Source organism: Cervus elaphus, chromosome 15 (assembly GCF_910594005.1).
Source record: "Cervus elaphus chromosome 15, mCerEla1.1, whole genome shotgun sequence".
Taxonomy (NCBI): Eukaryota; Metazoa; Chordata; class Mammalia; order Artiodactyla; family Cervidae; genus Cervus; species Cervus elaphus.
Genome location: NC_057829.1, coordinates 89,216,112 through 89,231,453, shown reverse-complemented (window position 1 = coordinate 89,231,453; position 15,342 = coordinate 89,216,112). Strand labels below are relative to the sequence as shown.

The following is a 15,342-nucleotide window of genomic DNA, read 5'->3' as shown; positions in this document are numbered from 1 at the left end:
TTAAAGATGCAGGGGGCTCGTCCCGACAGCGAGCTGACGGGCAGGGGACGTGGCGGTGCCCGGGAGAACCCGGAGGGGTGTCTGCAGGCCCGGCCGGTCTTCAGCCCTGCATCCGCTGCGCATCAGGGCACCGCCCCTGCCCTCCGCATCAGAGCGGCCTCTGTTCACCAGGGCAGAGTAGCCGCGGGAGGGGACCCGCTCTGCCCTGGACTCACTGTTGGGTGAGCAAAGCCAACCCACCTGAGCCTTGGGACCAGGCTCCCTGTCTGGCCTCTCAGTGCCCTGAGAGTTCTGAGAAAGAACCCGGGACCAGGGGAGGTACCCGGGGCATCCCTCCCCTGGTGGGGGCAGAGCCTTGTGCCCCAAGTGGCCAGACTTCTCTCGACCCCTGGGGCGGGGCGGGGAGGACAGACAGGTCGTTTACTGCGCTTCCCTGTCATTACCCTAAACTTAAAGGAAGGAAAGATGATGCAGGCTTATTGTCCAGTGAAATTAAAACAACCCAGGAGTACATGAAGGAAAGTTCGGGTCTCTCTCCCAGCCCCCAGTGCGAGCATCTCCTGGGTGGTCATCATATGCCAGGCATCGTGCAGGGCGTGTTTCCTGCTTTCTTCACTCTTCCGATCATTCATTCCCGCCAAGTACTTGCACTCAACGCTCGACCTGCCCTGCCCGGGCACAGCGTGGCAGCAAGAGGGTCCCGGCCCTGCTCAGCGCGGTTCACCATCACGTGTGTCTGTGTGTGTGGAGGGGGACGGATGATGGCATCAACACACAAGGACATACATGACAGTGATGAAGGGATGAAGCTGGTGGGGGCAGTCACACGGCTGTAAAGGGCGGCCTCCTGGTGAAGGGGTGCCCGCCGTAGTCAAGATGCCTCCACCCCGGGTGTCCGGTCTGTTCACTCCCAGGTGCCAGGCCCCGCCCCCTGCAGCCTCCTGGGAGAGCCCCCATCTCTACTGGGTCAGTGTCCTGTCCCACCGTCCCCAGTCCTGGGCAGAAAAAGAGGCGTCTTCCCGCAGGGAAGTGCCATGGCTGCTATTGGCCTTTACCAGGACCCCCTTCCAAACACTGCTTCCCTGCACCCCGGCCCCGAAGAGAGGGCTCTAAGGAAGCATTTTCAATTCTCCACCACCAGGCGCTTTATGGACGGCTCCCCAACAAGCCCACACTGTTCTCGCTCCCCTCCTGCCAACCCAGCTCCCAAAAGAGGAGGCTGTCACCGCTCACGGTATGAAATAATTAGGCTGCAGCTGGGATATCTTGCTGAATGTCTAATCGTTTTCATTTGTGGAAGCCTGAAAATGAGCACTTATATGCCCCGGAGAAGGCCATATGCATGCAGGACACATGGGGAGGAGCAAAGGCCGCCTGAGACCCAGGGCTCGGCCTGGACCGGGGAGTCGCTGGCATCATGTGAATGAGCGCTCACAGCCGACGGGGGGCGGTGGGGACCACCTGCTTCCGGGTAAGAAAAAGCCTCACATTTGGGGTTCATAAATTCCAGCAAGGCCTGGGTGATGGCAGATTCCCACTGAGTGAGTTAGGGGTCCAAACGGGACTCGGGTCCACTCCTGGCTCCACGGACACAGCTACATGGTGAAAAGGTGTGTGTGTGTCCCCAGGAGCTCAAGGTCAGAGGAGACCAGATGAGACGAGACCCCAGGGAGACTGGAGCTGGATGCAGATGAGTAAGAACGGATCCTGAGAGGCCTAAGTCACAGCAGAGATGTCATCCTAGGGCCCAAGGCCACCAGAAGGTGCTATCACTGACTCAACGGACATGAGTCTTTGCAAACTCCAGGAGATAGTGAAGGACAGGGAAGGCTGGCATGCTGCAATCCACGGGGTCGCAAAGAGTCAGACATGACTTAGTGACGTAACCACCAAGGCAGCACCAGTGGTAAAGAAACTGCCTGCCGATGCAGGAGACGTGAGACTCGGGTTCAACCCCTGAGTCAGGAAATCCCCTGGAGCAGGAGATTGCAACCCACTCCAGTATTCTTGCCGGGAGAATCCCATGGACAGAGGAGCCTGGCAGGCTACACTCCGTGGGATTGCAAACAGTCAGACACAACTGAGTGACTGAGCAGACAAGACAAGACATTAGCGAGGTGGACAGACCGTCCTAGGCCTCCCTGCTGGCAAGTGGCTGAGCCAGGGTCACTCCCGGAGGGTCTGGCTCCGGCCATGTCCGAACCCACTATGAAGAATGTGCTTAAAGCAATTTGAACAGCCTGCTGCTTCCCAACAACGGACTTACACTTCTGACTTGCCTGCTAATCCTTTCTTTGCCTTCAGGAAGATTGCGTTCTATCAAGCTAATTTCAGTGGTTATTACAAAATGTAGACTAATTAAATCTAAATCATTGAAGATGTGCATTTATAATTTAGAAACATAAAAAGGTAAGGAATTCAAGAAAAAGAACAGAAGAACCCGAGATGTGCAATGCTGGCATCTTGACGAAAGGCTCATCACTGTTAAACAGGTTCATTAGGTGACTGCTGAGTGAGTGAATGTGAAAATGAGCAGTGAATGAGTGAAGAATGAGTGAACCAGGTGCGCATGTGGTGTACTTCTCCACTTCCCTCAAGTCCTAACCTGCAATTAACCTGGATTTTTCTTTTCTAAAAAAATTTAAGAAATAAAGACAAGTTGAATAGAACTGTACCTATTTAAAGAAATTTGAAGCAATAATTAATAACCTCCAAAATCAGAAAGCACCAGGAATAATATACCAGGTCACTGGTATATTCTATTAAAACGAAACATTGAAGGAAGAAATTATACCATCTGTCTATAATCTCTTCTAGAAAGAAGCAAAGGAAATACTTCCTAACCCATTCTATGAAGCCTGCATTACCCTAATATCAAAATCAGACATAGACATTATAAGAAAAGAAAACTATAGACAAATATCCCTCATGAACATAGACGCAAAGCCTTCAACAAAATATCAGCAAACAGAATCCAACAACACATAAAAAAAATTGTATACCACAACTAAGTAGGGTTTATCCTAGGTATGTAAGGCTGGTTCAACATCTGAAAATCAATGAATGTAACCCATCACATTAATAGTCTAAAAAAGAAACATCCCGTGATATTATCAATAAAAACGGAAAAACCATTTGACAAAACATAGCACACATAAATGATAAAAACTCTCAGCAAAATAAGAATAGAAGGGAACTTCCTTAACTAGATAGAGAACAGCTACTAAAAAAAACCTACAGCTAGTAATTCTTGATGGTGAGAAACTAGAAGTTTTCCCATAAAAATCAGGAACAAGGCAAGCATGTCCTCTCTCATCACTCCTTTACAACATCATACTGGAAGCCCTAGCTAACGCAATAGGACAAAAAAAAAAAAAAAAGGAAATACAAGGTGTATTGAATGGTAAGTAAGAAATAAAACTTTTTTTGTTCACAGATGACAGTAACTCTTTCTGGAAAAAGCCTGAAAGAATTGACAGGGGGAAAAGCAACCCCTGGAACTAGCAAGCAATTACAGCAGGTGCAAGACACAAAGTTAGGAGCAAAAGTCACTGCTCTTCCATATGCTGGCAATGAACAAATGAAATGTGAAATTAAAAACACAATACCATTCGTACCAGCATGCCCCCAAAATGAAATACTTAGGTATAAGTCAAACACGATAAATTTCAAAATCTATGTGAGGAGAACTACAAAACTATAATGAATGAACGAAAAGAATAACTAGATAATATATATTTCATGTTCATGGGTAGGAAAACATAATACTGTGAAGGTGTTAGTTCTTCCCAACTTGAGCTATTGATTTGGTGCAGTCCCAATCAAGATACCAGCAAATTATCTGTGGATATTGACAAACTGATACTACATTTATATAGAGAAGCAAAAGACCCACAATACAAAAAGAATACTAAGCAAGGACACAATACTAAAAGAGAAGAAAGCTGGAAGACTGACATTACCTGGATTTTATGATTTACCATAAAATTATGGCAATCAAGACAGTGTAATATTGGCAGAAGGACAGAAAAATGAAAGACATCAGAGAGCCTACAAAGAAATCCCCATCACTATAACCAACGGCTCTCTGACAGAGGAACAAAGGCAATACGGAAGAGTAAAGACAGCCAGTTTCAACAAACGGAGCTTGAACAACTGGACATCCACAAGCAAAGAAATGAATGCAGACACAGAGCTTACACCCTTCACAAAAAGTCACTTCAAATGGATCAGTCTTAAACGTAAAACTTAAAGCTATAAAACTCCTAGAAGATAACATAGGAGAAAGTCTAGACAATCTTAGATATGATGGTGACTTTTCAGATGCAATACCAGAGACATGATCCATGAGAGAAAAAACTGATAATCTGGACTTCATTAAAATTAAAAACTTCTGCTTTGTGGAAGACAATGTCAAGAGAAGAGGAAGCAAGCCACACAGTGGGGAAAAGCATTTGCAAAAGGCATATCTGATAAAGGACTTAGCAATAATATACAAAGAATTCTCAAAACTCAACAACAAGAAAACAAATAGCCTGATTAAAAAATGGGCAAAATGCCAAACACATATCTCAGGGAAGAAGCATACATATGACAAACATATTAAAAAAAAGTTTCTACACACATGCCATCAAGGAAATACAAATGAAAGAAACAAGAGATTCTACCACACACCTACTGGAATGGCCAAAATCCAAAACACTGACAGAGCAAAAGGCTGGCAAGGACATGAAGAGCGGAAACTCGTTCACTCCTGGGAATGCAGAATGGCACAGCCACTCTGAAAGACAGTCTGGCATTTTCTACAAAACCATAAACATACTTTTATCGTGTGATCCCGCAATCATGCTTCTTGGCATTTACCCAAATGAGTGGAAAACTTATGTTCACACAAAAACCTGCATACAGACGTTTACTCACAACTGCCAAAACTTAAAAGCAACTGAGATGTCCTTCCATAGGTGAATAAATAAATAAACTGCAATCCATTCAATGAAACACTGTTTGGCATTAAAAAGAAGTGAGCTGTCAAGCCAGGAAAAATCATGGAGGAATCTTAAATGCACATCAGTAAGTGAAAGAGGCCAATATGAAATGGCCACATGTAGGTATGATTCCAACCATCTGACATTCTAGAAAAGGCAAAATGATGGACAGTGAATAAAGATTAGCGGTTGCCAGGGATTGGGAAGGAAGGAGGGATGAAGAAACAGAGCAAAGAGGGTTTTTAGGGCAATGGAACAATTATATAGGACGATGTGGACACATGCCATATGCATTTGTCAAAACCCATAGAGTATAACATCAAGAGGGAACCCCAACGTAAACATGGACTTTGGATGACAATATGTCAGCATAAGCTCACTGAGTGTACCACATGTACAGCCATGAAAGCTTGCTCCTTGGAAGGAAAGTTATGACCAACCTAGGCAGCATATTGCTAAAGAGCCTCTTGATGAAAGTGAAAGAGGAGAGTGAAAAAGACGGCTTAAAGCTCAACATCCAGAAGACTAAGATCATGGCATCCAGTTCCATCACTTCATGGCAAATAGATGGGGAAACAGTGGCTGACTTTGTTTTTTGGGCTCCAAAATCACTGCAGATGGTGACTGCAGCCATGAAACAAAAAGACTCTTACTCCTTGGAAGGAAAGTTATGACCAACCTAGACAGCATATTAAAAAGCAGAGACAATACTTTGCCAACAAAGGTCCGTCTAGTCAAGGCTATGGTTTTTCCAGTAGTCATGTATGGATGTGAGAGCTGGACTATAAAGAAAGGTGAGTGCCAAAGAATTGATGCTTTTGAACTGTGGTGTTGGAGAAGACTCTTGAGAGTCCCTTGGACTGCAAGGAGATCCAACCAGTCCATCCTAAAGGGGATCAGTCCTGAATATTCATTGGAAGGACTGATGCTGAAGCTGAAACTCCAATCCTTTGGCCACCTGATGCGAAGAGCTGACTCATTAGAAAAGACCCTGATGCTGAGAAAGATTGAAGGCAGGAGGAGAAGGGGATGACAGAGGATGAGATGGTTGGAAGGCATCACCGACTCAATGGACAAGAGTTTGAGTAAGCTCCGGGAGTTGGTGATGGACAGGGAGGCCTGGCGTGCTGCAGTCCATGGGGTCGCAAAGAGTCGGACATGACTGAGCAACTGAACCGAACACAGGTACTGCTCTGGTGGGGGACCACATGTGGAGGCAATGGCTAAATGAGTCATTCTTCACTTTCCACTCAGCTTTGCTGTGAACCTGAAATTGTTCTAAAAAATGAAGTTTATTTAAAAAAAAAACAAAAACAAGAGGCCATGGGGTGGGCGTGGCCCCAGCTCAGGGTCTGTGCTCATCTCTGGAGCCCAGGCCTGCCCTCCTCAACCTGCCTGCTCTTCTCCAGAGCTCTCCATGCCTTCCCAGGATAAAACCTAAACACTTAGCCTGAGAGCCCCTTGATCATGAGGTCCCCACTAACCTGAGGACTCCACCTCCCCGCCCCCACATCATTCCCCTGAAGTCCAAGAACACTGAGCTTCAGTGATCCACCATCAACCGTGTTCTTCCCACTCCTGGTTCCAGGGTAATGCCATTTTCGTTTGCATACTAAATTTTAAAGCACATGTGATCCAGTACAGACACGTGATAACCCGCAGTGTGTGCCTGAATATCTTTGTCTTTGTCCACAAGTACAGAAGGACAAGTGCTCACGGGTGCAGGCTTTGAGATGACGATGCATTTGTGTATCTTGTTCTTCTCACTTATGAAGCATCGCAGACCACCCCTACTTCCAACCCTGCCAGCCTCTAGAGATCTGACAGATGCCTCCAAAGGGCTGCATAGTGGTCCATGACGCAGAAGTCAAAACAGTCTTTTATCAACCTTTCTATATTGATGGACCTTCACATTTTTAATAAAATTTTTATCTTTTGCCACAGTAAACATCTTTGTGCACATGTTCCCACCTGTTGCTATTCAGTCGCTCAGTTGTGTCTGCCCTTTGTGACCCTGTGGACTGCAGCACATCAGGCTCCCCTGTCCTTCACCATCTCCCAGAATTTGCTCCAATTCATGTTCATTGAATCAGTGATGCTGTCTAACCATCTCATCATCTGTCATCCCCGCTCCTCCTGTCCTCAATCTTGGCCAACACAAGGGTCTTTCCCAGTGAGTCAGTTCTTCGCATCAGGTAGCCAAAGTACTGGAGCTTCAGCTTCTGCAGCAGTCCTTCCAGTGAATATTCAGGGTTAATTTCCTTTAGGATTGACTGGTTTGATCTCCTTGCTGTCCAAAGAACTTGGCCCTGAAATGAAGGCAGAGAGTCTGACTTCTCATCTCTTTCTTCCTATAGCCTTGAGCAGGACTGGCCACTGAGGAGGTGATCAATACTTCTTTGTAATGGCACAAATGGCCATCACACTCTCACCAGCCATGTACTTCAATGCGATTTTTGCTTTGTGTTTAGGCCCTGTGGCAGAATCTCTCAGCAAATACCTAAGTTATTTAATTTGTTACTGAAGCTAAATTGACACACATTTATTTTTAATCATTTGAGGCTTTCAAAACATTCTATGTGTTTATCCTTTAATATAAACATGGAAACTTTTAGAGGCATCATTTCATTCACACCACTACAATTTGTCCCAAGGATAATTTTCCCAACGTTAAGCGCCAACAATGTTAGATAGCATCACTGACTCACTGAACATGAATCTGACAAACTCTGGGAGATAGTGAAGGACAGAGAAGCCTGGCGTGCTATAGTCCCAGGAGTTGCAAAGAGTCAGACATGACTTAGCAACTGAACAACAATGTTACCATGTTTTGGGGACAGCAAACAGAGAAAATTGAAATTCATCTGAAGCAAGATAAGAGAAGTTCAAGAACTAAAGTTTAATGGTGTGGGTTTTTCTCAGAATGTGCTGAGCTTATGGGATCTTTCCTTTTTAACTTTTTATTTTGCATTGGAGTATAACTAATTTATCACATTGGGTTAGCTTCAGGTATATAGCAAAGTGATTCAGTTACACATATACATATATTGATACTTTTTCAGGTTTTTTTCCCCACATAGGTTATTATAGAATATTGAGTAATTGAGTATAGAGTTCTCTGTACTATACATAAATAGGTACTTGTTGCTTATTTGTCTTATGTATAGTAGTGTCTGTCTGCTGATCCCAAACTTCTAATTTATCTCTGCCCTACTCCTTTCCACTTTGGAAACCATGAGCTTGTTTTCCGTATCTGTGAGTCTGTTTTATAAATAAGTTCACTTGTATTATTTCTTTTAGATTGCACATATGAGAGGTACCATGTGTATCTTTACCTTTCTCTGTCTGACCTGCTTCACTCAGTATGATGATTTCTCGGTCCATCCATGTTGCTGTAAATGGCAGGAGTTCAGTCTTTTTCACGACTCAGTAATATTCCACTGTCTGTACGTGCCACACCTTCTTTATCCAGTCACCCGTCCGCGGACATTTAGGTTGCTTTCCCACATCCTTTCCCAGTTGGCTAATCTTTCCAGCTGGACTCTGACAAGAGGCGCCCAATGAGTGCAGCTCAACCACTTTGTCTGGAAGGTCGGCGGGGGCCTATAAGTCAGCTCTGATGGCCTGGGAGGCTGAGGGCAGCAGATGTGCTTCTGGAACAGCTGTGAGAAACAAGGAGGCCCCTCTTTCTTCTGTCACAGCAGCGGATTATCAGCTTGACCCAGGCGGTTGGAGGAGCCCCACCGCCTCCTGACGTGCCTGGCCTGTCAGCCCTCACCTTCCCACAGGACCGGAAGTCCTTCCCCTAACCCTGACCTTGACCCTGACCCATCCCCGTCCCTCTGGGGCTGCCCTCGCCTCAAGCCGCGGCCTCCACACAGCAGGCCCCTCTCAGGGTCCCTCGGAGACGCCTCAGGGTCACGGAGTTACTCAGATCAAATGGCCCCCAGAGGTGACCCACCACCCTCTCCTCAGCTGCGGCACAGGACCAGAAGAAAGCCCAGGGTCGGGAGGGTTGGGGACGGATAAACACAGAGCGCACGCCCGCGTGTCCGTCCACCTCAGAGCGGGAAGACGGGCGGGGCGGGGCGGGGGGTGGGGGGAAATGACGCGCCGGGGAAGGAAGTGCATCACCACAGGAAAACGGAATGGCTCCGGCCCCACCGTCGGGCCTCCGGAGGAAGCCTCGCTCAGCTCCTTGTCTCCCGCCGGCTTGGCCGGCCCTGGGGACACCTGACCCACTTCCCCGAGGCTGCGTTGCGACGGAGCGTCTTTGGTGAACGGCCCAGCCCGGGTCGTGCAGAGGGCGGCTCCCTCACCTTCGGAGCTGGCGACGTGTGTCCCGAGCAGGGGGCCCCATCTTGCTCGGGCCCGGCGTGGGGAAGCGAGGCCCGGGGCCTCCGGGGGAGGAGCCCAGGGCCTGGCTGGCATCCGGCCTGGGGCCTGAGGCGCAGGGCCGGAGGCGGCCACTGGGTCTGGAGGCTCCTCCACGTGGACCCGCCGGCCAGCTCCTCGAGTGAGCGCACTGCCCCCGCGTCCGAGTCACGGCGGTGGCTCGGCCCACGGGGGAAGGCTGCTCCTGGAGGGGGAGACCCGTGAGTCCATCTTCAAGCCCCCTGAGCTGACCTCCCGGGACGCAGGGACGTGAGCAAGGGCAGGGTGGGCCCTCAGCGCCCAGGAGAGGAGGCTCTGGCTGCCAGATGGACGCCATCACGCCTGCAGGCGCTGTTACCCTCCTGACGACCCTCCGTCTCCCCAACCTGACCCCCTCCCTTCTGCGGCCCACCCCGTGCAAGGTGGAGCTCCCCCCAAACTGTCTAGTCGACCGGGGGCTGTCCTGGTGCTTCCCGCTCTTACCCCAGTCACCTAACTAGTCAACTGACTGACTAACTTAGTCATCTAGCTAAGACACTGCATCCTGAGAGCTCTGCTTCCTGAATTCTTGGGACCGCCCGCCGACAGCATCCTCTTGGCCCTCAACCTGACTGCATGGCGCCAAGGCCTCTCCCCCCAACGACCTTCCCACTGGTCTTTGCTTCCACCAGCCTCTTGCCCACACGGAGCCAGAAGGTCTGCTCAGACACACAGATCCCCCACTTAAACGCCGCACGTGGTTTTCCGCACTGTCCCCAAGCCCCTTACAAGCCCTTCATGATCTGATCTCGGCTACTTTTCTAGCTTCATCAACCTTCGCATCCAGGGGTAATTCATGCACCTACCTATCCATTCACCTCTCCACCCTCCTGCATCCAGCCGCCCATCCAATCAACGTCTGCGTCCGAGAGCTGCTCACCTGGGCCTCACGGAACTCTCATTACGACGACAGTGGCTAAAATCTTCCTCTTAGTCCTAAGTCCTGCTTTATCCTCTGGCTGCTCTCCTAGATCCCCAGGGCACCCTCTGCACACTTGGATCTCAGCCCTGCCGTCAGTGGGGCCCTCATCTGCGGCCTCCCTCCGCCCTGTCCACTGGTTGATGTATGTCCCTGATGGGGACCCCTTCACCTTCTGCTGAGCTCCCCCCATCCCCTGACTTGCAGGAACAGCCCCAGCACTACTCACCAGGCTCCCCAGCCCCAGTACCCCACGGGGACCCCTCCTCCTCCTTACCCGAAGTCTGCAACCCGAGCAGCAGTCTCCCCTCCACGTGCCTTCCCCACCCCGGCCCGTGCTGCCCACCCCAGCGGGCAGGCCCAGCTCCGGGCAGGGCCACTGCCAGTCCAGTCTGCCTGTCCAGCTGCTTGGGAGCAGGGCCTCCCCAGCTCTGTCCTGGGGACGTCCGGAATTAGGAGTCAAAGGAACATAGAAAAACCCCTGGGGGAAGTGCTGGCCACAGGACAGAGTAAAGTCATGCAAGTCTCTTCCCCAGTTCCATCTGCCTCAGAAATGAGGTCGGGGGCGCCTCTCCAGCCAGGGAGACCTCCAGACCTCTCCAGGCAGCAAGACTCCGGCGGGCCGGGTCGGGGTGGCGGTCCTCAGGTGCCTGCAGCCTGGCCTGGGTGGGGAGGGGCCTGCACCATGCTCCCTCCCAACAAGGACTCAGAGTGAGGTGCTCCCAAGCCCCGCCCCTCCTTCACCACCCTTCCTTCCGTGTGGGAGGACACAGGGTAGGGAATTCCAAGAATCAACAGAACCGGAACCAGAACTGGAGGGATCCCGGTGGAGTGGGAGGCAGCAGCCAGGTGGGGACCAGCTGGGCTGGGCGCTGTTCCTCCACACAGACATCACAGACACGCCAAGATTGGCCGGGGGAAGAATGAGAGCCTCTTGAGATGGTCCTGATTTTTAGAGATGAGCATCCTTTTATCCAAAGCTGATGCAGACAGGACCACATTCTGCTCGGAACCATAAATGCAGAGAGGGTTTCCTTAAAAGGCCTCTTATCAAGTTTAAAGACTGTTACTGCTTTCGTTAGGACAGGATGTGGTAGTACCTGGCCAAGCAACAAGAGACGGATAAAACGGATAAAAAAGATCACTGAGGTTTCTGCTAGACTGAAGAGGGAAGACAATTCTCAAGAACCTGGGTCTGTGTGATAGAAAAAGAGTCTGGACTCTCCCAGATGCTATCCTCAGATTCTGGCACCGGTAGGAATTTTTAAATTGTGGTGGAGACTGCTTCCCCTGTGGCTCAGTTGGTAAAGAACCAGCCTACTATGTAGGAGACCTGGGTTGATCCCTGGGTTGGGAAGATCCCCTGGAGAAGGGAAAGGCTACCCACTCCAGTATTCTGGCCTGGAGAATTTCATGGACTGTAGGGTCCGTGGGGTCACAAAGAGCCAGACAGGGCTGGGCAACTTTCACTTTCAATACAGACTGAACATAAAATTTATCATTTTAAGCCTTTTTGAGTGTACAGTTCAGTGGCATTAAGTCCCTTCACAGGGCCACCTTCACCACCAGCATCTCCAGAACTTTTTCATCTTCCCAAATGGAAACCCCACACCCATTGAACATTTCCCATCCCCTCCTCCTCCAGCCTCTGGGAACTTCTTCTCTGCTTTCTGTCTCTGTGAATGTGACCATCCTAAGGACCTCCTGAGTGGAGTCACACAGGGTTCATCCTTTGTGTCCAGCTAATCTCACTGAGACCTCAAGCTTCATCCATTACTACAGCTGTGTCCACATTCCCTTTCCAAGGCTGAATAATACTCCATTGCGTGGACAGACCCCATTTCATTTATCCATTCTTCTGTTGATGGACTCTTTGCATGGCTTGGCTTTCAGGTCTAAAGACAAAGGGTCAAACTGAACTTGATCCAGTTGACCTTTCAAAGACATGGGCCTGTTAGTTAATTCAATTGTCAAAATCAAGGCTATCATACAATTGAATGAAAATTTTTTATTTTATAAAATTTCGCTAGAGACAGGCAGATGCCCAGCACCCACCCCCATGACTTCCTCGTTTCCTCAGTCCTCTTCCAGTCCTAATGGTTTTCACAGCCTCTGATCACAAGCAGAGGGAGTGAGATTCCTGGATTCCCTTTCCTTAAAATGCCTTCCCAGAGCGTGAGGGTCTCCTCTCATTGCTTCCGGCCGGGCGGTCTCTGGCTCCCTGGCAGGTCGAGCGGAGCGTCTGCACAGTTGATGGGACGGCAGGAGAACCAGGCTGCACTGGGCGATGCTGACCTACTTTCTCCCTGTGAGAAATTATAAGAAGACGCTAGGCTTGGCAGCTAAGTGTCAACATTTTGCTTGTCTCCTTTGCCTTTTTTTTCTCCCCCTAGTGACGCAGTCTACAGCCTCGCAGCGGCTTTGCACTTGACCTGGGGGAAGGCTGGGCTGCCTTGCCGCCTTCTCTTTTCCTGCTCTTCAATCACCTGGCTGCAGATAAGGGCACCCGGGGCCTGAGTCCATGAGTCAAAGGAGCCTGGATATAGAGACAGAGCCTTCAAGAATGCCCATGGGGACTCAGGGAGATGGAGGAGGCAAAGGCGCACTGTGGAAAGGACAGAGGGATGGATTTCTGGAGGTGAAGAAATGAACCAGGAATGAATCAGTTGTGGGAGGAGAAGGCGACTGCCCAGAGACCACATGCAGCCAGGAGACAGCCTGTTTACCTCACCTGGTATAAAGAATATCCTACTCAGTTGTCCACATTTTTAAATTATATCATCTACATACACAAAGGAGATGGCCAGCTGATCTTGAAAAATCAGATGTTCCCTGCCCCCACCCCGCTGGGCGTACCCTGAGCAGGGCGCCCCCTGTGGTTGGGCGGGTGCTGCTCCTCCCAGCCCTGGTCCCCTGGTCCCCAAACATACCTGCCTGCAGGGCCTGTGCCCCGTGACCCCACCCAGGGCCAGGGGACTGGGCACGGGACAGAATGGGCAAGCAGGAAATTGTTCCCCTGAGTACTGGCTGTCCAGGAATCCCAGGGCGAGGAAGAAGGCGGTTCTAGCTGGAAAGAAAGTTTAATCTGATGTTCTTGACTTTTAACATTTGGAGACATTCAGAATCAGTGCACTTTCTGCAGCCCTGGCGCAAGTCCAAGCTTTTAAATGGCCTTGACCTTGACCTTGACGCCTACGGACACTGCAGGGCCTCCCGCTTCCAGCCCTGCCCCTCCTTCCCGTCTGGTCCAGCCCTGCTCCTGGAGCTCCAGCAGACAAGTGCCTGCCTCTGCCAGCTCCTTGCCTCCTCCCAGCCGATGCCCTGCCCTGCATGGGCCCCTGGGGAGGCCCTTCACTGTTGGTTCCCAAGCTCGTGCCGGGCCCCTTCTGAGTGCCAGGGGCCGCCAACGAGGAGGGGGTGAGCCAGACAGCACTCAGAGGATGGCGGGATGGGGGGCTCAGAGGTCAGGAGGGGCCTGGCTGGGACTTGACCCTGGGGCTGAGAAGATAGGATCCTTGCATGACGATGACAAGGGGCCTCTAGGGTGTTTAATCAAGGAGGCACTCAAGTCAGAGCAGAGTTTTCAGAAAGACGTTCCGGGAATGGACGTACGGGGTGGACCAGAAGTATGGGTGGGCTGCCCCCACCCGCCTCTCCTCTTGACAGGGACAGAGTAAAGGGACAAAGTAGGTGATTAAACAGTGAATCCCACTTGGGGACTGTAGATAGAAAAATATGGGAGACCCCTGTAAATTAGTGATTACTCAAGAAAGCAGGTTGGCTTAACCACAAAACCAAGCAGGCTTGCTCAGCAACAAAACCATGCAACAGAAGTACGAGACGAGCCCCCCAAACAATAAAACCACCGCGGCAAGAGACCCACAAGCTGCCCAGTGAGCTCTGAAGGTTACTGATCCCTAGGACACGCTCTCCGCACGCGTGAAAAACAGCACTTTGTGGACCTCGCTTGGCCACGCAGAGACAAGAAAATCCCCCTGCTCAGCCTGGAGGAGGAAGTGATGGTAGAAGCATGACGTCTCCTCGAGAAATACAAAGAAGCTCTTCGGCCTCTCCCCACTTTTCTTTGGATAATAAAACCATAGCCCACTAAGTTCTCGGGCGTGGCATTTCTTGCCTCCTCCGCTGTAAGCCTCACAAGCGTCCTATTCTAATAAATCACTTCTCACCTACCACCTCGCCTCTCCCTGAATCCTCCTCTGCCCCAAGACATACAGGATTGTGGTTCCAGAGCTCTTCAGAGCCCCCGAAATGCCTCCCCTTCGGGGCCCATCTCTTTCCTCTGCTCCTCCAGGTACCGTCACCCTGCCCATGCAGAAAGGTCTCCGAGGCTGTTTTGCACTTCTCACATATCTGAGCTGCCTGCCCACCTGGACTCGAATCCCAGTGAGGGCTGGGCCACGCTCCCCGCCCCTCAGGTCCCCTGCGTGGAGACACAGTGACCTGGGCTCCACGGACCCTTCAAAGCATGTGCCACACTGTGGGGCGCAGACATAGAGAACAGACACAGCAGGAGGAATTGAGAGGCCAGCATGGGAACACACACATCACCACACGGAAAACAGACAGCCAGTGGGCTCTGCCGTAGAGAGCTCAGACCGGGGCTCTGTAACAACCTGGGGGGGATGGGGTGGGAGGCGGCAGGCAGGTTCAGGAGGAAGGAAGCATATGTATCTCTGTGTGTGATTCATGTCGATGTATGGCAGAAACCAACGCAACGCTGTAAAGTGATTACCCTCCAATTAAAAATACATAATTAAAAAAAAAGTGCACTGCATGGCTAGTGATCACAAACAACCCTCTGCATGGGCCTCTTCTTGGTTTTGTTTTTCGAGAATAACTAGATCTAAAGTGTGAGATTCCTTTCCGGAAAACTGCACACGGCAGTCATCTCCCACAGTTTAACATGCCCTGCCTGTTTTTGCTACAGAGACTAGAATGTTCAAAAAATAAAGAAGGGTGAAAGAATTAAAAAAAAAAAAAATCTCCCAAAGAATTCTGCAGTTG

At 50.2% G+C, this 15,342-nt stretch overlaps 2 protein-coding genes across 4 annotated transcripts in view; one reads left to right on the top strand and one right to left on the bottom strand.

Moving 5' to 3' along the window:
• PTPRE (protein tyrosine phosphatase receptor type E) overlaps positions 1 to 15,342 on the bottom strand; it is a 180,553-nt gene that overhangs the window by 132,309 nt on the left and 32,902 nt on the right. The window lies entirely within an intron of this gene.
• LOC122708566 lies at positions 7 to 14,428 on the top strand. The gene is made up of 5 exons (XM_043924776.1): positions 7 to 221; positions 915 to 966; positions 9,051 to 9,580; positions 12,711 to 12,813; positions 14,239 to 14,428. The coding sequence occupies exons 1-5, from the start codon at positions 7 to 9 to the stop codon at positions 14,335 to 14,337; spliced, it is 999 nt and encodes a 332-aa protein (XP_043780711.1). The 3' UTR covers positions 14,338 to 14,428.

What these genes read in the sequence shown, in the direction of transcription:
- LOC122708566 (XM_043924776.1), top strand. Translation starts at nt 7, where the DNA reads ATGCAGGGGGCTCGTCCCGACAGCGAGCTGACGGGCAGGGGACGTGGC. An exon ending in TGCCCTGGACTCACTGTTGG is followed by an intron (nt 222 to 914) that starts GTGAGCAAAGCC and finishes GTTCACTCCCAG; the next exon opens with GTGCCAGGCCCCGCCCCCTG. An exon ending in GCTCCTGGAGGGGGAGACCC is followed by an intron (nt 9,581 to 12,710) that starts GTGAGTCCATCT and finishes TTCTCCCCCTAG; the next exon opens with TGACGCAGTCTACAGCCTCG.